The sequence below is a fragment of the Esox lucius genome, chromosome 4, assembly GCF_011004845.1.
Source record: "Esox lucius isolate fEsoLuc1 chromosome 4, fEsoLuc1.pri, whole genome shotgun sequence".
Taxonomy (NCBI): Eukaryota; Metazoa; Chordata; class Actinopteri; order Esociformes; family Esocidae; genus Esox; species Esox lucius.
Genome location: NC_047572.1, coordinates 10,120,604 through 10,144,017, shown reverse-complemented (window position 1 = coordinate 10,144,017; position 23,414 = coordinate 10,120,604). Strand labels below are relative to the sequence as shown.

At 42.2% G+C, this 23,414-nt stretch overlaps 1 protein-coding gene across 2 annotated transcripts in view; it reads right to left on the bottom strand.

Annotated features, from left to right (window-relative positions):
- Positions 1–1,238: 1,238 nt before the first annotated feature.
- ahnak (AHNAK nucleoprotein) overlaps positions 1,239–23,414 on the bottom strand; it is a 43,022-nt gene continuing 20,846 nt past the window's right edge. For both annotated transcript variants that reach the window (XM_029119304.2, XM_029119303.2), the window contains exon 6: positions 1,239–23,210. In XM_029119304.2, the coding sequence (XP_028975137.2) occupies positions 2,436–23,210 (20,775 nt within the window). In that variant the 3' untranslated portion in view covers positions 1,239–2,435. The remainder of the gene's footprint in view (positions 23,211–23,414) is intronic.

Sequence of the window (23,414 nt, the reverse complement as noted above, 5' to 3'; positions counted from 1 at the left end):
GCCTTCTCACCAAGCTACTTACCAATTGTCCTGTAGCCCATCCCAGCCTTGTGCAGGTCTACAGTTTTATCCCTGATGTCCTTACACAGCTCTCTGGTCTTGGCCATTGAGTGTGTGGACAGGTGTCTTTTATACAGGTAACAAGTTCAACCAGGTGCAGTTAATACAGGTAAAGTGTGGAGAACAGGTGGGCTTCTTAAAGAAAAACGAACATGTCTGTGAGATCCGGAATTCTTTCTGGTTGGTAGGTAATCAAATACTTATGTCATGCAATAAAAAGCAAATTAATTATTTAAAAATCATACATTTTCTGGATTTTCTTTTTTTACAGACCTCTACATGCTTTGTAAGTGGGAAAACCTGCAAAATCGGCAGTGTATCAAATACTTGTTCTCCCCACTGTATCACTAAGAGCATTATAAGAATTGCAGCTGAAGGTAGGGCTGCACGATTAATCAAAACCATATTTAAATTGCAATTTGAACATGTGCAGTTTGTAAACCACAGAATGCTGCAATTTTGGCTTTTTACTTTATTTTGACACTCAATCAAAAATTATTTTTACTGGTATGTCATCAATGCTATAATCATATTCATATTTGTATACAGTTGATTAAGAGTTAATTTTAGAATCCGTTCACCTACTTAAAAATAATAAGTCAGATTATTAGTATAAAGGTTGGAGTCTGGCAAACGGCACAATCGTGTCAGTCAACACATATCTTCAATATTGAGAATTCAAATGTCCAGCTGTATGTCTTAAATCGGTCAATCAAACTATACAATACATTTTTCTGATCATGGTGAGTGAGTTAAAGCAAGTCTTCTTAAAATATCCCAATTCCATGATGTCTCTATAACTAACAAAGTAATAGGCACAACCCAATAAAGTAACAACACGTGCCGATCGGGGAAATTATATTAGCTGTGCAGGCACTCTGACCAGCAAATTCTAACCAGATTCTAAGTCAGAAACATTGAAGATGTGGCATAGAGAGAATTCTGTGTTTATTTGCATTTTTTGCAGTGTCCAAACTTTTCTGGAAACGGGGTTGTACGTAATGTCACATAATACAGTGATCAGAATAATGGTGAGATAGTGGTCACAGTTATGAAATTAATTACGAACTGGTTGTATCGTGACCAGAAAATACATAATATTCAGTCAGTAAAATATGTAAAAAAGAACTTTGTTTTAGTACCAGTTTGACAACAATAGATCATAATAAATGAGACAATTAGAAGCTCAACTGTTTATTTGATTTATTTAGCAGAATGCACACATAAAACATAATAGGCTCAGAAAATCTCCAACTACATCAAATAAAAGCAAGGACATGTTCAGCTCTGTTATTAACATTTCAGATATTTGTTAACCTATACAAGTACAAATATAGAGCAACTCTTTATTGAAGATAGTCACCTAAATATAAAGAGTGCAACAAGTGTTGCATTAAGTGAAAGAATATGTGTGAGAATGAGAGAGGGGGAGAGACATACCCACCTGAACGCAATACAATGCCAACATTAATAATTAATAATTTGCAATACTTCTTTAATTTCTTTACAAAATCCCCTATATTTGAATTCATTCATCACCATATACTGTACCATTTTACAATTTGCACTGTCCTTTTGGTCATTTGATTTGAATTCAAATGAAGCGTTGAACCACTTTGATACTAGAAATGTCTAGTAGCAATGTGGATGTAGAAACAAAGAAAAGAAATAAATGTGTCTCCAAAATTAATAACAGCAGTTAATAGGGTTTACAGTTTACAGAAACATTGTTTTTAGTTGCAAGTATGGTCTTTAACAGCATTGTCACTCTTGATAGAATGTTATACAGGGTTGGCTTTATGTTGAGTAAATAGGTTCTGCAATGATTATATATCCAAAGCTTCAAAATCCAAGTAAACATTTCATACATAAAAAGAAAAAGGTGTTGTTTTTGCTGTATGTATTTGTATATAAACATAACAATCTTTAAAATAAAAATGTATTCCATATTATTTTGTGCAATTGACCCCCTGGATACAAAAATACCACACCAAGTCTTAACAATATGCAATTTAACAGAATTCAATGAGACACTTGGACTAAATATGTGAGTTTGGTATTGGTATGAATTTGGTGAGATGGTAATATGTTCAATAAATTTTGACTATGTACAAAGACAATACTTAATATTACAATACAGATTCATCTTATTTACAGTTCAATGGTATTCTAAACAATCTCATGTACCCCATTTTAATTAGCAAGAATTTGATGGAAAAGTCCAAAGTGAATTAACAGTTATTGTTGTATGTGCACATGTGCACAACTTAATGAGATGAGATAGAATATTCTGGCAAGTTTGAAATGCTTGAGCAGATAGGGATGTTGTGATTCAGAGCACAGGTTTGTACATGAGAGAGTTTATAATTCAAAATTTATTTCTTTGGTGACACAGACAACTCGAGTTTGGGAAAATGGAAACCACCTCTAGTCCCACTGTCGCTGCTGGATGATGAAGAGATTCTGGACTTTTTAGAGGGTAAAGATACACCCCCCATTCCCTCTATTCTTGCTTCACTATCCTCACCCAGAGCCACTTCATACGAGCCCTTTGTCTTTGAGCCAAAACCACCAAAGGTGCCAAACTTTAACTTGCCCTTCTTTCCTTTCACCTTGCCTCCACCAACATCTACAGAGATGTCACCACCTTCAGCACTTAAGTGACTTGATGGGGAAGAGGCAGCCAGACCTCCCTCATCACTTGCAACAGAGGAAGACCGATGCCTTGATTTCTTAAACAGATCCAGGGAGGCTGACTTGCTCTTAGGGGACACACTAATTCCAGATCCTCCCTCAACTGACATCTTCCCACTTACCAACTCCCCATGACTTAAACTCAACTCTTTGGAGCCTTTAACACCACTGCTACCACTGGCCCTTAGTTCTGTGTCCGGCCCCTGGAGGCTAAGATCAGCTGCGCTACCTCCCTTTGCTTTTGACTTGCCAAAACCGAACCTTGGCATCTTGACCTTTACTTTCCCACCGCTGTGCTTCACATCTGGGCTTTGCAGCTCCAGACTCTGACAACTTACACTACCACTAACTGCAGAAGGCTGCCCCTCTATCTTTCCACCCCCCACTGCTGTCTGTCCTCCTGATTCTGCATGAACATCTATTCCCATTTCTGGTCCTTCCAATTTAGGCAAAGCAATGCCAAACTTTGGAACTTTGGTTTTTTGGAATGATACTTGGAACTCTGGGAATTGTAGTCCACCAGACCCTGAAACATTTGAGTCCACTTCTGCTCCTCCTACTCCTCCAATATCTATCTTAGGACCTGTTATACCTCCTGAGAGGTTTGCATCTCCTTTTAGATTTTGTACATTTACATTTATGTCAGCATCATGAACATTTCCCTGTGTTCCTTTGATATTCATCCCTTGAATTTTCATTTTTGATGTTTTTAAATCTGGGACTTCCACATTTACACCCGTACCTTCTATATTGCCATGTAGACTCCCGGAAGGCACTTTTCCAGAGGCTAAGCTATCACTTTTAACTTTAGGAGATTTTACATCAAATTCCACATCAGGGAAATTAAGTTTGCCAAAGAAGGGTTTCTTTACCTTTGCTCCTTTCAGGTGAAGCTCAGGCGAATCAACTTCCAATTCAGCTCCTGATGTTTCAACATCAATATCTATATCAGGTTTCTTAGCTTTTCCTTTCATTTTGGGTAGTTTGAATTTTCCTTTCCTTCCTTTCACATTAATGTCATCACCAACATCAAGACTACTGTCAACCTCTGGCAACTGAACATCTACTTTGGGGTTCTTGCCTCCCATGTGGAACTTTTGTGCCTTGAATTTAGGTCCTTTGATATTTGGATCCCCTAGGTTTAGGTCGACACCAGGGGTGTTTACATCCAACTTTCCACCAGAAATGTCCAGTTCAGGCCCTTCAGCTTCTGCAGATTTAATTCCAAATGTGGGACCTTTAAACTTTGGAAACTTGATATTTGGTTTTTCAATGCTGACACTGGGACTTCCCATATCAACGGACCCACCTGACAATTTTCCTTCAGGCCGTCTGACGTTCAGATCTGGGGGCGAAATGTCAACACTAGGTCCCTTAATGTCAATGTCAGCTTTATGCAGGTTAATATCAGCATCAGGACTCCCCAGTGTAGGTCCCTTGAATCCAAAGGAAGGCATCTTCATCTTTGGCATTTTTAATCCTCCTGAGCCTTCAATGTCAACATCTGGTCCCTCAATGTTTACTTTTGGTGTTTTCAGATCTCCTTCAATCTTTGGGACTGACACATCAAAATCTCCCTTCACCTTAGGACCTTTCAAGTTGAAGTCCATATCAGGCATGGATATCTTTGGTCCAGATATTGATGGCATCTTGAATTTGGGCCCTTTGATTTTACCATCAGGGCCTTCAATGTCAAATTCGGCACCTTTGATGTTGAATTCAGGTCCCTCAATCTTAACGTCACCTTTGGGTAGGTTGAGATCGACATCTGGACCCTCTAGTTTAGGTCCTTTCAATCCAAAGGAAGGCATCTTCATCTTTGGCATTTTTAATCCTCCTGAGCCTTCAATGTCAACATCTGGTCCCTCAATGTTTACTTTTGGTGTTTTCAGATCTCCTTCAATCTTTGGGACTGACACATCAAAATCTCCCTTCACCTTAGGACCTTTCAAGTTGAAGTCCATATCAGGCATGGATATCTTTGGTCCAGATATTGATGGCATCTTGAATTTGGGCCCTTTGATTTTACCATCAGGGCCTTCAATGTCAAATTCGGCACCTTTGATGTTGAATTCAGGTCCCTCAATGTTAACGTCACCTTTGGGTAGGTTGAGATCGACATCTGGACCCTCTAGTTTAGGTCCTTTCAATCCAAAGGAAGGCATCTTCATCTTTGGCATTTTTAATCCTCCTCCTGAGCCTTCAATGTCAACATCTGGTCCCTCAATGTTTACTTTTGGTGTTTTCAGATCTCCTTCAATCTTTGGGACTGACACATCAAAATCTCCCTTCACCTTAGGACCTTTCAAGTTGAAGTCCATATCAGGCATGGATATCTTTGGTCCAGATATTGATGGCATCTTGAATTTGGGCCCTTTGATTTTACCATCAGGGCCTTCAATGTCAAATTCGGCACCTTTGATGTTGAATTCAGGTCCCTCAATGTTAACGTCACCTTTGGGTAGGTTGAGATCGACATCTGGACCCTCTAGTTTAGGTCCTTTCAATCCAAAGGAAGGCATCTTCATCTTTGGCATCTTAAAACCTCCTGAACCTTCAATGTCAACATCTGGTCCCTCAATGTTTACATTGGGTGCTTTCAGATCTCCTTCAATCTTGGGGACTGACACATCTAAATCTCCCTTCACCTTAGGACCTTTCAAGTTGAAGTCCATATCAGGCATGGATATCTTTGGTCCGGATATTGATGGCATCTTGAATTTGGGCCCTTTGATTTTACCATCTGGACCTTCAATGTTCAGTTCTGGACCTTTAATGTCAACATCAGGACCCTCAATATTAAGGCCAGCTTTGGGAAGGTTGACATCCACGTCTGGACCCTCCATTTTAGGTCCCTTGAAGCCAAATGATGGCATCTTCATCTTTGGCATCTTAAATCCTCCTGAACCTTCTATGTCAACATCTGGGCCTTCAATGTCTACTTTGGGGACTTTGACGTCTCCTGACATATCAAAATCTCCCTTCACCTTTGGACCTTTCAGATTAAAGTCTACATCAGGCATTGAGATGTTTGGACCTGATATTGATGGCATTTTGAATTTTGGTCCTTTGATTTTACCATCAGCTCCATCAATGTCTAATTCTGGACTTTCAATATCTACTTTTGGTGCTTTGAGGTCTACTTTCGGTGCTTTAATGTCTCCTTCTACCTTGGGCCCTGACAAATCTAAATCTCCCTTTAACTTAGGAGTTTTCATATGAAAGCCAACATCAGGCATCTTGAATTTTGAACCTTTGATTTTACCATGAGGGACTTCAATGTCAAGTTCTGGACTTTTGATGTCAACATTTGGTCCCTTTATGTCAATGTCAGCTTTAGGAAGGTCAACGTCAACATCAGGACCATCAATTTTGTGTCCTTTGAATCCAAAGGATGGCATCTTCATCTTTGGCATCTTAAATCCTCCTGAGCCTTCAATGTCAACATCTGGTCCTTCAATGTCTACTTTGGGTGCTTTCAGATCTCCTTCAATCTTGGGGACTGACACGTCTAAATCTCCCTTCACCTTGGGACCTTTCAAGTTGAAGTCAATATCAGGCATGGAGATCTTTGGTCCAGATATTGATGGCATCTTGAATTTGGGTCCTTTGATTTTACCATCTGGACCTTCAATGTCTAATTCTGGACCTTTGATGTCAACATCAGGACCCTCAATATTGATGTCAGCTTTGGGAAGGTTGACATCAACATCTGGACCCTCCAATTTAGGTCCTTTGAATCCAAAGGATGGCATCTTCATCTTTGGCATCTTAAATCCTCCTGAACTTTCTATGTCAACATCTGGAACTTCAACATCCATTTTGGGTGCTTTCAGGTCTCCTGACATGTCAACACCACCCTTCACCTTTGGACCTTTCAAATTGAAGTCCATATCAGGCATGGAGATCTTTGGTCCAGATATTGTTGGCATTTTGAATTTGGGACCTTTGATTTTACCATCTGGACCTTCAATGTCCAGTTCTGGACCTTTGATATCAAGATCAGGTCCCTGAATATTAAAATCAGCTTTGGGAACATTGACATCAACATCTGGACCTTCCAGTTTAGGTCCTTTCATTCCAAATGATGGCATTTTCATCTTTGGCATTTTAAATCCTCCTGAACCTTCAATGTCAACATCTGGACCTTCAATGTCTAATTTTGGTGCTTTGACGTCTCCTGAAATGTCAACACCTCCCTTCACCTTAGGACCTTTCAAGTTGAAGTCCATATCAGGCATGGAGATGTGTGGTCCGGATATGGATGGCATCTTGAATTTAGGTCCTTTGATTTTTCCATCTGGACCTTCAATGTCTAGTTCTGGACCTTTGAGTTTAACATCAGGACCCTCAATATTAATGTCACCTTTGTGAAGATTGACATCAACATCTGGACCCTCCAGTTTAGGTCCTTTGAATCCGAAAGAAGGCATCTTCATCTTTGGCATCTTAAATCCTCCTGAACCTTCAATGTCAACATCTGGACCTTCAATGTCCATTTTTGGTGCTTTGAGGTCTCCTGACATGTCAACACCTCCCTTCACCTTAGGACCTTTCAAGTTGAAGTCCATATCAGGCATGGAGATTTGTGGTCCGGATAGTGATGGCATCTTAAATTTGGGTCCTTTGATTTTACCATCCGGGCCTTCAATGTCAAGCTCTGGACCTTTCAGTTTAACATCAGGACCCTCAATATCAATGTCAGCTTTGGGAAGGTTGACATCAACATCTGGACCCTCCAGCTTAGGTCCTTTGAATCCAAATGATGGCATCTTCATCTTTGGCATCTTAAATCCTCCTGAACCTTCAATGTCAACGTCTGGAACTTCAATGTCTAATTTTGGTGCTTTGAGATCTCCTGAAATGTCAACACCTCCCTTCACCTTAGGACCTTTCAAGTTGAAGTCCATATCAGGCATGGAGATGTGTGGTCCGGATATGGATGGCATCTTGAATTTAGGTCCTTTGATTTTTCCATCTGGACCTTCAATGTCAAGCTCTGGACCTTTGAGTTTAACATCAGGACCCTCAATATTAATGTCACCTTTGTGAAGATTGACATCAACATCTGGACCCTCCAGTTTAGGTCCTTTTAATCCGAAAGAAGGCATCTTCATCTTTGGCATCTTAAATCCTCCTGAACCTTCAATGTCAACATCTGGACCTTCAATGTCCATTTTTGGTGCTTTGAGGTCTCCTGACATGTCAACACCTCCTTTCACCTTAGGACCTTTCAGGTTGAAGTCCATATCAGGCATGGAGATTTGTGGTCCGGATAGTGATGGCATCTTAAATTTGGGTCCTTTGATTTTACCATCCGGGCCTTCAATGTCAAGCTCTGGACCTTTCAGTTTAACATCAGGACCCTCAATATCAATGTCAGCTTTGGGAAGGTTGACATCAACATCTGGACCCTCCAGCTTAGGTCCTTTGAATCCAAATGATGGCATCTTCATCTTTGGCATCTTAAATCCTCCTGAACCTTCAATGTCAACGTCTGGAACTTCAATGTCTAATTTTGGTGCTTTGAGGTCTCCTGAAATGTCAACACCTCCCTTCAACTTAGGACCTTTCAAGTTGAAGTCCATATCAGGCATGGAGATGTGTGGTCCAGATATGGATGGCATCTTGAATTTAGGTCCTTTAATTTTTCCATCTGGACCTTCAATGTCTAGTTCTGGACCTTTGAGTTTAACATCAGGACCCTCAATATCAATGTCAGCTTTGGGAAGATTGACATCAACATCTGGACCCTCCAGTTTAGGTCCTTTGAATCCGAAAGAAGGCATCTTCATCTTTGGCATCTTAAATCCTCCTGAACCTTCAATGTCAACATCTGGACCTTCAATGTCCATTTTTGGTGCTTTGAGGTCTCCTGACATGTCAACACCTCCCTTCACCTTAGGACCTTTCAGGTTGAAGTCCATATCAGGCATGGAGATTTGTGGTCCGGATAGTGATGGCATCTTAAATTTGGGTCCTTTGATTTTACCATCCGGGCCTTCAATATCTAATCCTGGACTTTTGATGTCAACATCAGGACCATGAATATTAAAGTCAGCTTTGGGAAGGTTGACATTGACATCTGGACCCTCAAGTTTTGGTCCTTTGACTCCAAATGATGGCATTTTCATTTTTGGCATCTTGAACCCTCCTGAACCTTCTATGTCAACATCAGGACTTTCAATGTTTACTTTGGGGGTTTTCAGATCTCCTTCCATTTTGGGGACTGACATATCAAAGTCTCCCTTCACCTTAGGGCCTTTCAGGTTGAAATCCACATCGGGCATAGAGATCTTTGGTCCAGATATTGATGGCATTTTGAATTTGGGTCCTTTGATTTTACCGTCTGGGCCTTCAATGTCTAATTCTGGACCTTTGATCTCAAAATTAGGGCCTTCAACATTAATGTCAGCTTTAGGAAGGTTGACATCAACATCTGGACCCTCAAGTTTTGGTCCTTTGAATCCAAATGATGGCATTTTCATCTTTGGCATCTTAAATCCTCCTGAAACTTCCATATCAACATCTGGACCTTCCATGTCTAGTTGTGGCGTTTTGAGGTCTCCTTCAATCTTGGGTATGGACACATCGAAATCTCCTTTCACCTTTGGACCTTTTAGATTAACATCCATATCAGGCATGGAGATCTTTGGTCCAGATATTGATGGCATCTTGAATTTGGGCCCTTTGATTTTACCGTCTGGGCCTTCAATGTCCAATTCTGGGCTTTTAATGTTAATGTCTGAACCCTCAATATTAATGTCAGGTTTGGGAATGTTGACATCGAAATCCGGACCTTCCAGTTTAGGTCCTTTGAATCCAAATGATGGCATCTTCATTTTTGGCATCTTAAACCCTCCTGAACCTTCAATATCAACATCTGGACCTTCAATGTTTATTTTGGGGGATTTCAGATCTCCTTCAATCTTGGGGACTGACATATCAAAATCTCCCTTTACCTTAGGACCTTTCAGGTTAAAATCCACATCAGGCATTGACATCTTTGGTCCTGACATGGATGGCATCTTGAATTTTGGTCCTTTTATTTTGCCATCAGGGCTTTCAATGTCCAGTTCGGGACTTTTAATGTCGATGTCTGGTGTCTTGATATCAATTTCTGTTTTAGGAAGGTTAATATCAACATCTGGTATCTCTACTTTTGGGCCTTTGAATCCAAATTTAGGCATTTTAAACTTGGATCCTTTGACTTTAGGGCTTGTAGCGCCAATGTCAACCTCAAGATCGGGAGAAGTAACTTTAGGTCCTTTGATATTTATATCTGGTTTCGCAAGTTTTACATCAATTTCAGGAGTTTTGACTTTAGGCCCTTTGAATCCAAACTTGGGCATTTTGAACTTTGATTTCTTAGGTGAAATCTCAGGACTATCCACTGATATATCAACACCATCAATTTCTGCTTTGGGTAAACTCATATCTCCCTCAACTCCACCCTTCAATGTTGGCGCTTTGAGATTGAAATCAACATCAGGCATTGATATTTTGGGGCCAGACATTGAGGGGATTTTCATCTTTGGCATTTTAAATCCTCCTGAAAGACCTTCAATGTCAACATCTGGACCTTCAATGTCAATTTTGGGTGCATTGATGTCTCCTTCTATCTTTGGCACTGACACGTCAACATCTCCCTTCACCTTTGGCCCTTTCAGGTTGAAATCGACATCTGGCATTGAGATCTTGGGCCCTGAAATTGATGGCATCTTGAAATGTGGCCCCTTGATTTTACCGTCAGGCCCTTCAATGTCTAGTTCGGGTCCTTGGATGTTCACTTTGGGTGCCTTGATGTCAATGTCAGCTTTTGGAAGTTTTACATCAACATCTGGACCCTCCACTTTAGGTCCCTTGAATCCAAATGATGGCATCTTCATCTTTGGCATTTTAAACCCTCCTGAAAGACCTTCAACGTCCACATCTGGACCTTCAATGTCAACTTTCGGTGCTTTGATATCTCCTTCTATCTTTGGCACTGACACATCAAAATCTCCCTTCATCTTTGGACCTTTCAGGTTAAAATCAACATCTGGCATTGAGATCTTGGGCCCTGAAATGGAAGGCATCTTGAAATGTGGCCCTTTGATTTTACCGTCAGGCCCTTCAATGTCTAGTTCAGGACCTTGGATGTCCACCTTGGGAGCCTTGATGTCAATGTCTGCTTTTGGTAGTTTAACATCAACATCTGTACCCTCCACTTTAGCTCCCTTGATTCCAAATGTTGGCATCTTCATCTTTGGCATCTTAAATCCTCCGGAAGGACCCTCAATGTCAACATCTGGACCTTCAATGTCTACTTTAGGTGCTTTGATGTCTCCTTCTATTTTTGGAACAGACACTTCAATGTCTCCTTTCATCTTTGGACCTTTCAGGTTGAAATCAACATCTGGCATTGAGATCTTGGGCCCTGACATGGATGGCATCTTGAAATGTGGCCCTTTGATTTTACCATCAGGCCCTTCAATGTCTAGTTCAGGACCTTGGATGTCCACCTTGGGTGCCTTGATGTCAATGTCTGCTTTTGGTAGTTTAACATCAATATCTGGACCCTCCACTTTAGGTCCTTTGAATCCAAATGATGGCATCTTCATCTTTGGCATCTTAAAACCTCCTGAAGGACCCTCAATGTCAATATCTGGACCTTCAATGTCTACTTTGGGTGCTTTGAAGTCTCCTTCTATCGTTGGTACTGACACATCAAGATCTCCCTTCACCTTTGGCCCTTTCAGGTTGAAATCAACATCTGGCATTGAGATCTTGGGCCCTGACATGGATGGCATCTTGAAATGTGGCCCTTTGATTTTACCATCAGGCCCTTCAATGTCTAGTTCAGGACCTTGGATGTCCACCTTGGGTGCCTTGATGTCAATGTCTGCTTTTGGTAGTTTAACATCAATATCTGGACCCTCCACTTTAGGTCCCTTGAATCCAAATGATGGCATCTTCATCTTTGGCATTTTAAACCCTCCTGAAAGACCTTCAACGTCCACATCTGGACCTTCAATGTCAACTTTCGGTGCTTTGATATCTCCTTCTATCTTTGGCACTGACACATCAAAATCTCCCTTCATCTTTGGACCTTTCAGGTTGAAATCAACATCTGGCATTGAGATCTTGGGCCCTGACATGGATGGCATCTTGAAATGTGGCCCTTTGATTTTACCATCAGGCCCTTCAATGTCTAGTTCAGGACCTTGGATGTCCACCTTGGGTGCCTTGATGTCAATGTCTGCTTTTGGTAGTTTAACATCAATATCTGGACCCTCCACTTTAGGTCCTTTGAATCCAAATGATGGCATCTTCATCTTTGGCATCTTAAAACCTCCTGAAGGACCCTCAATGTCAATATCTGGACCTTCAATGTCTACTTTGGGTGCTTTGAAGTCTCCTTCTATCTTTGGTACTGACACATCAAGATCTCCCTTCACCTTTGGCCCTTTCAGGTTGAAATCAACATCTGGCATTGAGATCTTGGGCCCTGACATGGATGGCATCTTGAAATGTGGCCCTTTGATTTTACCATCAGGCCCTTCAATGTCTAGTTCAGGACCTTGGATGTCCACCTTGGGTGCCTTGATGTCAATGTCTGCTTTTGGTAGTTTAACATCAATATCTGGACCCTCCACTTTAGGTCCCTTGAATCCAAATGAGGGCATCTTCATTTTTGGCATTTTAAACCCTCCTGAAAGACCTTCAACGTCCACATCTGGACCCTCAATGTCAACTTTCGGTGCTTTGATATCTCCTTCTATCTTTGGCACTGACACATCAAAATCTCCCTTCATCTTTGGACCTTTCAGGTTGAAATCAACATCTGGCATTGAGATCTTGGGCCCTGACATGGATGGCATCTTGAAATGTGGCCCTTTGATTTTACCATCAGGCCCTTCAATGTCTAGTTCAGGACCTTGGATGTCCACCTTGGGTGCCTTGATGTCAATGTCTGCTTTTGGTAGTTTAACATCAATATCTGGACCCTCCACTTTAGGTCCTTTGAATCCAAATGATGGCATCTTCATCTTTGGCATTTTAAAACCTCCTGAAGGACCCTCAATGTCAATATCTGGACCTTCAATGTCTACTTTGGGTGCTTTTAAGTCTCCTTCTATCTTTGGTACTGACACATCAAGATCTCCCTTCACCTTTGGCCCTTTCAGGTTGAAATCAACATCTGGCATTGAGATCTTGGGCCCTGACATGGATGGCATCTTGAAATGTGGCCCTTTGATTTTACCATCAGGCCCTTCAATGTCTAGTTCAGGACCTTGGATGTCCACCTTGGGTGCCTTGATGTCAATGTCTGCTTTTGGTAGTTTAACATCAATATCTGGACCCTCCACTTTAGGTCCCTTGAATCCAAATGATGGCATCTTCATCTTTGGCATTTTAAACCCTCCTGAAAGACCTTCAACGTCCACATCTGGACCCTCAATGTCAACTTTCGGTGCTTTGATATCTCCTTCTATCTTTGGCACTGACACATCAAAATCTCCCTTCATCTTTGGACCTTTCAGGTTGAAATCAACATCTGGCATTGAGATCTTGGGCCCTGACATGGATGGCATCTTGAAATGTGGCCCTTTGATTTTACCATCAGGCCCTTCAATGTCTAGTTCAGGACCTTGGATGTCCACCTTGGGTGCCTTGATGTCAATGTCTGCTTTTGGTAGTTTAACATCAATATCTGGACCCTCCACTTTAGGTCCTTTGAATCCAAATGATGGCATCTTCATCTTTGGCATTTTAAAACCTCCTGAAGGACCCTCAATGTCAATATCTGGACCTTCAATGTCTACTTTGGGTGCTTTTAAGTCTCCTTCTATCTTTGGTACTGACACATCAACATCTCCCTTCACCTTTGGCCCTTTCAGGTTGAAATCAACATCTGGCATTGAGATCTTGGGCCCTGATATTGATGGCATCTTGAAATGTGGCCCTTTGATTTTACCATCAGGCCCTTCAACGTCTAGTTCAGGACCTTGGATGTCCACCTTGGGTGCCTTGATGTCAATGTCTGCTTTTGGTAGTTTAACATCAATATCTGGACCCTCCACTTTAGGTCCTTTGAATCCAAATGATGGCATCTTCATCTTTGGCATTTTAAAACCTCCTGAAGGACCCTCAATGTCAATATCTGGACCTTCAATGTCTACTTTGGGTGCTTTTAAGTCTCCTTCTATCTTTGGTACTGACACATCAACATCTCCCTTCACCTTTGGCCCTTTCAGGTTGAAATCAACATCTGGCATTGAGATCTTGGGCCCTGATATTGATGGCATCTTGAAATGTGGCCCTTTGATTTTACCATCAGGCCCTTCAACGTCTAGTTCAGGACCTTGGATGTCCACCTTGGGTGCTTTTATGTCAATGTCTGCTTTTGGTAGTTTAACATCAACATCTGGACCCTCCACTTTAGGTCCTTTGAATCCAAATGATGGCATCTTCATCTTTGGCATCTTAAAACCTCCTGAAGGACCCTCAATGTCAATATCTGGACCTTCAATGTCTACTTTGGGTGCTTTGAAGTCTCCTTCTATCTTTGGTACTGACACATCAACATCTCCCTTCACCTTTGGCCCTTTCAGGTTGAAATCAACATCTGGCATTGAGATCTTGGGCCCTGATATTGATGGCATCTTGAAATGTGGCCCTTTGATTTTACCATCAGGCCCTTCAACGTCTAGTTCAGGACCTTGTATGTCCACCTTGGGTGCTTTTATGTCAATGTCTGCTTTTGGTAGTTTAACATCAACATCTGGACCCTCCACTTTAGGTCCTTTGAATCCAAATGATGGCATCTTCATCTTTGGCATCTTAAAACCTCCTGAAGGACCCTCAATGTCAATATCTGGACCTTCAATGTCTACTTTGGGTGCTTTGAAGTCTCCTTCTATCTTTGGTACTGACACATCAAGATCTCCCTTCACCTTTGGCCCTTTCAGGTTGAAATCAACATCGGGCATTGAGATCTTGGGCCCTGATATTGATGGCATCTTGAAATGTGGCCCTTTGATTTTACCATCAGGCCCTTCAACGTCTAGTTCAGGACCTTGGATGTCCACCTTGGGTGCTTTTATGTCAATGTCTGCTTTTGGTAGTTTAACATCAACATCTGGACCCTCCACTTTAGGTCCTTTGAATCCAAATGATGGCATCTTCATCTTTGGCATCTTAAATCCCCCTGACGGACTGTCAATGTCAACATCTGGACCTTCAAAGTCTACTTTAGGTGCTTTGATGTCTCCTTCTATTTTTGGCACTGACACATCAATATCTCCTTTCATCTTTGGTCCTTTCAGGTTGAAATCCACATCTGGCATTGAGATCTTGGGCCCTGAAATTGATGGCATCTTGAAATGTGGCCCTTTGACTTTACCGTCAGGCCCTTCAATGTCTAGTTCAGGACCTTGGATGTCAACCTTGGGTGCCTTGATGTCAATGTCTGCTTTTGGTAGTTTAACATCAATATCTGGACCCTCCACTTTAGGTCCTTTAAATCCAAATGATGGCATCTTCATCTTTGGCATCTGAAATCCTCCTGAAGTACCCTCAATTTCAACATCTGGTCCTTCAATGTCTACTTTCGGTGCTTTGATATCTCCTTCTATCTTTGGTACAGACACTTCAACATCTCCCTTCACCTTTGGCCCTTTCAGGTTGAAATCAACATCTGGCATTGAGATCTTGGGCCCTGAAATTGATGGCATCTTGAAATGTGGCCCTTTGATTTTACCGTCAGGCCCTTCAATGTCTAGTTCGGGACCTTGGATGTCAACCTTGGGTGCCTTGATGTCAATGTCTGCTTTTGGTAGTTTAACATCAACATCTGGACCTTCCACTTTAGGTCCTTTGAATCCAAATGATGGCATCTTCATTTTTGGCATCTTAAATCCTCCTGAAGGACCCTCAATTTCAACATCTGGACCTTCAATGTCCACTTTCGGTGCTTTGATATCTCCTTCTATCTTTGGTAGTGACACGTCAACATCTCCCTTCATCTTTGGACCTTTAAGGTTGAAATCAACATCTGGCATTGAGATCTTGGGCCCTGAAATTGATGGCATCTTGAAATGTGGCCCTTTGATTTTACCATCAGGCCCTTCAATGTCTAGTTCAGGACCTTGGATGTCCACCTTGGGTGCCTTAATGTCAATGTCTGCTTTTGATAGTTTAACATCAACATTTGGACCCTCCACTTTAGGTCCTTTAAATCCGAGTGATGGCATCTTCATTTTTGGCATCTTAAATCCTCCTGAAGGACCCTCAATGTCAACATCTGGACCTTCAATATCTACTTTGGGTGCTTTGATGTCTCCTTCTATCTTTGGTATTGACACATCAACATCTCCCTTCACCTTTGGCCCTTTCAGGTTGAAATCAACATCTGGCATTGAGATCTTGGGCCCTGAAATTGATGGCATCTTGAAATGTGGCCCTTTGACTTTACCGTCAGGCCCTTCAATGTTTAGTTCGGGACCTTGGATGTCAACCTTGGGTGCCTTGATGTCAATGTCTGCTTTTGGTAGTTTAACATCAACATCTGGACCCTCTACTTTAGGTCCCTTAAATCCAAATGAGGGCATCTTCATTTTTGGCATCTTAAATCCTCCTGAAGGACCCTCAATGTCAATATCTGGACCTTCAATGTCTACTTTGGGTGCTTTTAAGTCTCCTTCTATCTTTGGTACTGACACATCAACATCTCCTTTCACTTTTGGCCCTTTCAAGTTGAAATCAACATCTGGCATTGAGATCTTGGGCCCTGATATTGATGGCATCTTGAAATGTGGCCCTTTGATTTTCCCATCAGGCCCTTCAACGTCTAGTTCAGGACCTTGAATGTCCACCTTGGGTGCTTTGATGTCAATGTCTGCTTTTGGTAGTTTAACATCAACATCTGGACCCTCTACTTTAGGTCCTTTGAATCCAAATGATGGCATCTTCATCTTTGGCATCTTAAATCCCCCTGACGGACTGTCAATGTCAATATCTGGACCTTCAAAGTCTACTTTAGGTGCTTTGATTTCTCCTTCTATCTTTGGTACTGACACATCAAAATCTCCCTTCATCTTTGGACCTTTCAGGTTAAAATCAACATCTGGCATTGAGATCTTGGGCCCTGAAATTGATGGCATCTTGAAATGTGGCCCTTTGACTTTACCGTCAGGCCCTTCAATGTCTAGTTCGGGACCTTGGATGTCAACCTTGGGTGCCTTGATGTCAATGTCTGCTTTTGGTAGTTTGACATCAACATCTGGACCCTCCACTTTAGGTCCTTTGAATCCAAATGATGGCATCTTCATCTTTGGCATCTTAAATCCTCCTGAAGGACCCTCAATTTCAACATCTGGACCTTCAATGTCCACTTTCGGTGCTTTGATATCTCCTATCTTTGGTACTGACAAGTCAACATCTCCCTTCATCTTTGGACCTTTAAGATTGAAATCAACATCTGGCATTGAGATCTTGGGCCCTGAAATTGATGGCATCTTAAAATGTGGCCCTTTGATTTTACCATCAGGCCCTTCGATGTCTAGTTCAGGACCTTGGATGTCCACCTTGGGTGACTTGATGTCAATGTCTGCTTTTGGTAGTTTAACATCAACATCTGGACCCTCTACTTTAGGTCCCTTGAATCCAAATGAGGGCATCTTCATCTTTGGCATCTTAAATCCTCCTGAAGGACCCTCAATGTCAATATCTGGACCTTCAATGTCTACTTTCGGTGCTTTGATATCTCCTTCTATCTTTGGTAGTGACACGTCAACATCTCCCTTCATCTTTGGTCCTTTCAGGTTGAAATCAACATCTGGCATTGAGATCTTGGGCCCTGAAATAGATGGCATCTTGAAATGTGGCCCTTTGACTTTGCCGTCAGGCCCTTCAATGTCTAGTTCGGGACCTTGGATGTCCACCTTGGGTCCCTTGATGTCAATGTCTGCTTTTGGTAGTTTAACATCAACATCTGGACCCTCCACTTTAGGTCCTTTGAATCCAAATGAGGGCATCTTCATTTTTGGCATCTTAAATCCTCCCGAAGGACCCTCAATGTCAATATCTGGTCCTTCAATGTCTACTTTCGGTGCTTTGATGTCTCCTTCTATCTTTGGTACAGACACGTCAACATCTCCCTTCACCTTTGGCCCTTTAAGGTTGAAATCAACATCTGGCATTGAGATCTTGGGCCCAGACATGGATGGCATCTTGAAATGTGGCCCTTTGATTTTACCATCAGGCCCTTCAACGTCTAGTTCAGGACCTTGGATGTCCACCTTGGGTGACTTGATGTCAATGTCTGCTTTTGGTAATTTAACATCAACCTCTGGACCCTCTACCTTAGGTCCCTTGAATCCAAATGAGGGCATCTTCATTTTTGGCATCTTAAATCCTCCTGAAGGACCCTCAATGTCAATATCTGGTCCTTCAATGTCTACTTTCGGTGCTTTGATGTCTCCTTCTATCTTTGGTACAGACACGTCAACATCTCCCTTCACCTTTGGCCCTTTCAGGTTGAAATCAACATCAGGCATTGAGATCTTGGGCCCAGACATGGATGGCATCTTGAAATGTGGCCCTTTGATTTTACCATCAGGCCCTTCAACGTCTAGTTCTGGACCTTGGATGTCCACCTTGGGTGCCTTGATGTCAATGTCTGCTTTTGGTAGTTTAACATCAACATCTGGACCCTCCACTTTAGGTCCCTTGAATCCAAATGTTGGCATCTTCATCTTTGGCATCTTAAATCCTCCTGAAGGACCCTCAATGTCAATGTCTGGACCTTCAATATCTACTCTAGGTGCTTTGATGTCTCCTTCTATCTTTGGTACTGACACATCAACATCTCCCTTCACCTTTGGCCCTTTCAGGTTGAAATCAACATCTGGCATTGAGATCTTGGGCCCAGACATGGATGGCATCTTGAAATGTGGCCCTTTGATTTTACCATCAGGCCCTTCAACGTCTAGTTCAGGACCTTGGATGTCCACCTTGGGTGCCTTGATGTCAATGTCAGCTTTTGGTAATTTAACATCAACCTCTGGACCCTCTACCTTAGGTCCCTTGAATCCAAATGAGGGCATCTTCATTTTTGGCATCTTAAATCCTCCTGAAGGACCCTCAATATCAATATCTGGTCCTTCAATGTCTACTTTCGGTGCTTTGATGTCTCCTTCTATCTTTGGTACAGACACGTCAACATCTCCCTTCACCTTTGGCCCTTTAAGGTTGAAATCAACATCTGGCATTGAGATCTTGGGCCCAGACATGGATGGCATCTTGAAATGTGGCCCTTTGATTTTACCATCAGGCCCTTCAACGTCTAGTTCCGGACCTTGGATGTCCACCTTGGGTGACTTGATGTCAATGTCTGCTTTTGGTAGTTTAACATCAACCTCTGGACCCTCTACTTTAGGTCCCTTGAATCCAAATGAGGGCATCTTCATTTTTGGCATCTTAAATCCTCCTGAAGGACCCTCAATGTCAATATCTGGTCCTTCAATGTCTACTTTCGGTGCTTTGATGTCTCCTTCTATCTTTGGTGCTGACACATCAACATCTCCCTTAAACTTTGGCCCTTTAAGGTTGATATCAACATCTGGCACTGAGATCTTGGGCCCCTGAATTGATGGCGTTTTGAATTGTGGCCCTTTGACTTTACCTTCAGTCCCTTCGATACTTAGTTCTGGACCTTTAATGTCCACTTTGGGTGCCTTAATATCAACGTCTGCTTTTGGGAGATTAATGTCAACATCTGGACCCTCAACTTTAGTTCCCTTGAGACCAAATGATGGCATCTTCATCTTTGGCATTTTAAATCCTCCTGAAGGACCCTCAATGCCAACATCTGGACCTTCAATGTCTACTTTAGGTGCTTTGATGTCTCCTTCTATCTTTGGTACTGACACGTCAACATCTCCCTTCACCTTTGGCCCTTTAAGGTTGAAATCAACATCTGGCATTGAGATCTTGGGCCCTGAAATTGATGGCATCTTGATATGTGGCCCTTTGATTTTACCATCAGGCCCTTCAACGTCTATTTCAGGACCTTGGATGTCCACCTTGGGTGCCTTGATGTCAATGTCTGCTTTTGGTAGTTTAACATCAACATCTGGACCCTCCACTTTAGGTCCTTTGAATCCAAATGTTGGCATCTTCATCTTCGGCATCTTAAATCCTCCTGAAGGACCCTCAATGTCAATATCTGGACCTTCAATGTCTACTTTAGGTGCTTTGATGTCTCCTTCTATCTTTGGTACTGACACGTCAACATCTCCCTTCACCTTTGGCCCTTTAAGGTTGAAATCAACATCTGGCATTGAGATCTTGGGCCCTGAAATTGATGGCATTTTGATATGTGGCCCTTTGATTTTACCATCAGGCCCTTCAACATCTATTTCAGGACCTTGGATGTCCACCTTGGGTGCCTTGATGTCAATGTCTGCTTTTGGTAGTTTAACATCAACATCTGTACCCTCCACTTTAGGTCCTTTGAATCCAAATGTTGGCATCTTCATCTTTGGCATCTTAAATCCTCCTGAAGGACCCTCAATGTCAATATCTGGACCTTCAATGTCTACTTTAGGTGCTTTGATGTCTCCTTCTATCTTTGGTACTGACACGTCAACATCTCCCTTAATCTTTGGCCCTTTAAGGTTGAAATCAACATCTGGCATTGAGATCTTGGGCCCTGAAATTGATGGCATCTTGATATGTGGCCCTTTGATTTTACCATCAGGCCCTTCAACGTCTATTTCAGGACCTTGGATGTCCACCTTGGGTGCCTTGATGTCAATGTCTGCTTTTGGTAGTTTAACATCAACATCTGGACCCTCCACTTTAGGTCCTTTGAATCCAAATGTTGGCATCTTCATCTTCGGCATCTTAAATCCTCCTGAAGGACCCTCAATGTCAATATCTGGACCTTCAATGTCTACTTTAGGTGCTTTGATGTCTCCTTCTATCTTTGGTACTGACACGTCAACATCTCCCTTCACCTTTGGCCCTTTCAGGTTGAAATCAACATCTGGCATTGAGATCTTGGGCCCTGAAATTGATGGCATCTTGATATGTGGCCCTTTGATTTTACCATCAGGCCCTTCAACGTCTATTTCAGGACCTTTGATGTCCACCTTGGGTGCCTTGATGTCAATGTCTGCTTTTGGTAGTTTAACATCAACATCTGGAACCTCCACTTTAGGTCCTTTGAATCCAAATGTTGGCATCTTCATCTTTGGCATCTTAAATCCTCCTGAAGGACCCTCAATGTCAACATCTGGACCTTCAATGTCTACTTTGGGTGCTTTGATGTCTCCTTCTATCTTTGGGACTGATACATCAATATCTCCCTTCACCTTTGGCCCTTTCATGTTGATATCAATATCTTGCATTGAGATCTTGGTTCCAGATATTGATGGACCTTTGATGTCAACTTTAGGATCCTTGATGTCTATATTTGTTTTTGGTATGTTGACATCAACATTAGGACCCTCAAGTCCAGATCCTTTGATTCCAAATGAGGCCGTCTTTACTTTGGGCAACTTGAAACCACCTTCAGGGCCTTCAATGTCAAGACTTGAACCCTTAATGTCTACTTTGGGGGCTTTGATACCACCTTCTATCTTTGGCACTGACACATTCACATCTCCCTTAACCTTTGAACCTTTCAGATTCATGTCCACGTCAGGCATTGAGATCTTTGGTCCAGATATTGATGGCCCTTTAATGTCAACTTTGGGAGCCTTGATGTCTATTTCAGCTTTTGGTATGTTGACATCAACATTAGGACCCTCAAGCCCAGCTCCTTTGATTCCAAATGATGGCTTCTTTACTTTTGGCATCTTGAACCCACCTTCTGGGCCTTCAATATCAACACCTGAACCTTTAATGTCTAATTTAGGTGCCTTGATGTCTCTTTCTACCTTTGGCACTGACACATTCACATCTCCCTGAACCTTTGAACCTTTCAGATTTACATCCACATCAGGCATTGAGATCTTTGCTCCAGATATTGATGGACCTTTAATGTCAACTTTGGGAGCCTTGATGTCTATCTCTCCTTTTGGTATGTTGACATCAACATGAGAACTTTCAAGGCTGACTCCTTTAACTCCAAAAGAGGGCATCTTCTCTTTGGGCATCTTGAAACCACCTTCTGGACCTTTCACATCAATACTTGTACATTTAATGTCTACATTTGGTGCTTTGATGTCCATACCACCTATCTGCTTTCCTTCCACATTCATAGATGGGCCTGACACATCTACCCCAGGAACAGAAATGTCTACTGTACCTTTCACCTTCGGTAGTTTTACATTTAAATCCTGCTCTGCACCTCCAGTGTTCAGTCCAAAGGATGGCATTTTGATGCCACTTTTGAGTTTGCTTTCACTTTCATTTGTACTTCCTTTTACTGAGGGTCCTTTTATGTACATATCCACTGAGCCAGACTCCTTTATGCCTGAGATATTGACATCAAGAGATGGCACTCTTGTGTCTGTTGATGGCTTTCCTCCCTTTAACTCCATATCTATGTCAGGCACATTGGGTGAGGAAAACTCACCCTGGTTGCCCCCGTAGACACCTATTTTCCCAGACTCTCTTATCTGTTGATCACTAATGGTTATCCCAGGCACTGGACCTCCAACCCTACCCTGCCATTCTGCACTACTTCTCCCAGGCAAATTAAAGTCTACTCCTCTGATCTCTCCTTTACCCAATGATATGGAGCTGGAGGATATATTGGTTGTTCTTCCAGGGACCGTGACACTCACTGATCCTGCTTGGTAATCAGCTGAGGGCATGTCAAACTCTCCTGCACTGCCACCTTGACTGCTACCAAAGCTCTCTCTTACGGTCACATTTGAGCCACCTGACACCTGAAAACTTTGGTCTCCTTGTTTAACCATTCTTGAGGGTCCAAACTCTCCCTGACTCTTTGATGCAGATGTCCCAAAGCTAGGTCCTTTGAATCGGATACCTGTTGCTCCACCATCTCCCCCCTCAATCTCCCTTGAAATAATTGTGGTCTTAACCCCTCCTGAGCTCCAGTGTTTCTCAGAGGTGCTAGTTAACCGTGGCCCAGTCAGGGAAACACCATCCCCACCTACTTCAAAAGCACCCCCCTCCATACCAACTCCTCTAATACCTGAAGGGTTTTCACTTCCATGTGGAACTCTGATCTGAGCAGAGCTGCCTCCTCCTGACTGCTCATATCGTATCCCCTTGAACTCTGGACCTGTTACTTCAAGCTGCTCATCGACGCCCCCTGGCATGTCCACAGTGTAGGTAGTGATGCGACGGGTAATGGTTGTGATCGTACTGCCATCACTGCTTGTGCTACTGTGACGCTCGGTACGAACATCCACGCCCTCAGCCAGGTCCTCAGACTTCAGACGTGGCTTAATCTTCTTGGAATATATTCTCTTGTAATCTTCATCATCTCCGCTCTGTTATCGTTAAAAGAGGGTAAAATAATTAGTGAATGAATGTGCTACATGACTTAGTACTATTGTTGAATTGATCATAAACAATATGAATATTTGACATGACAGTAAGTCTGTGTGACAATATTTATGGATAATTTCAATTAAAGTCTGTGTTCATCAGGATAAGAATCAATCCCATATCAGTTACAGTCAATACAGATAGTG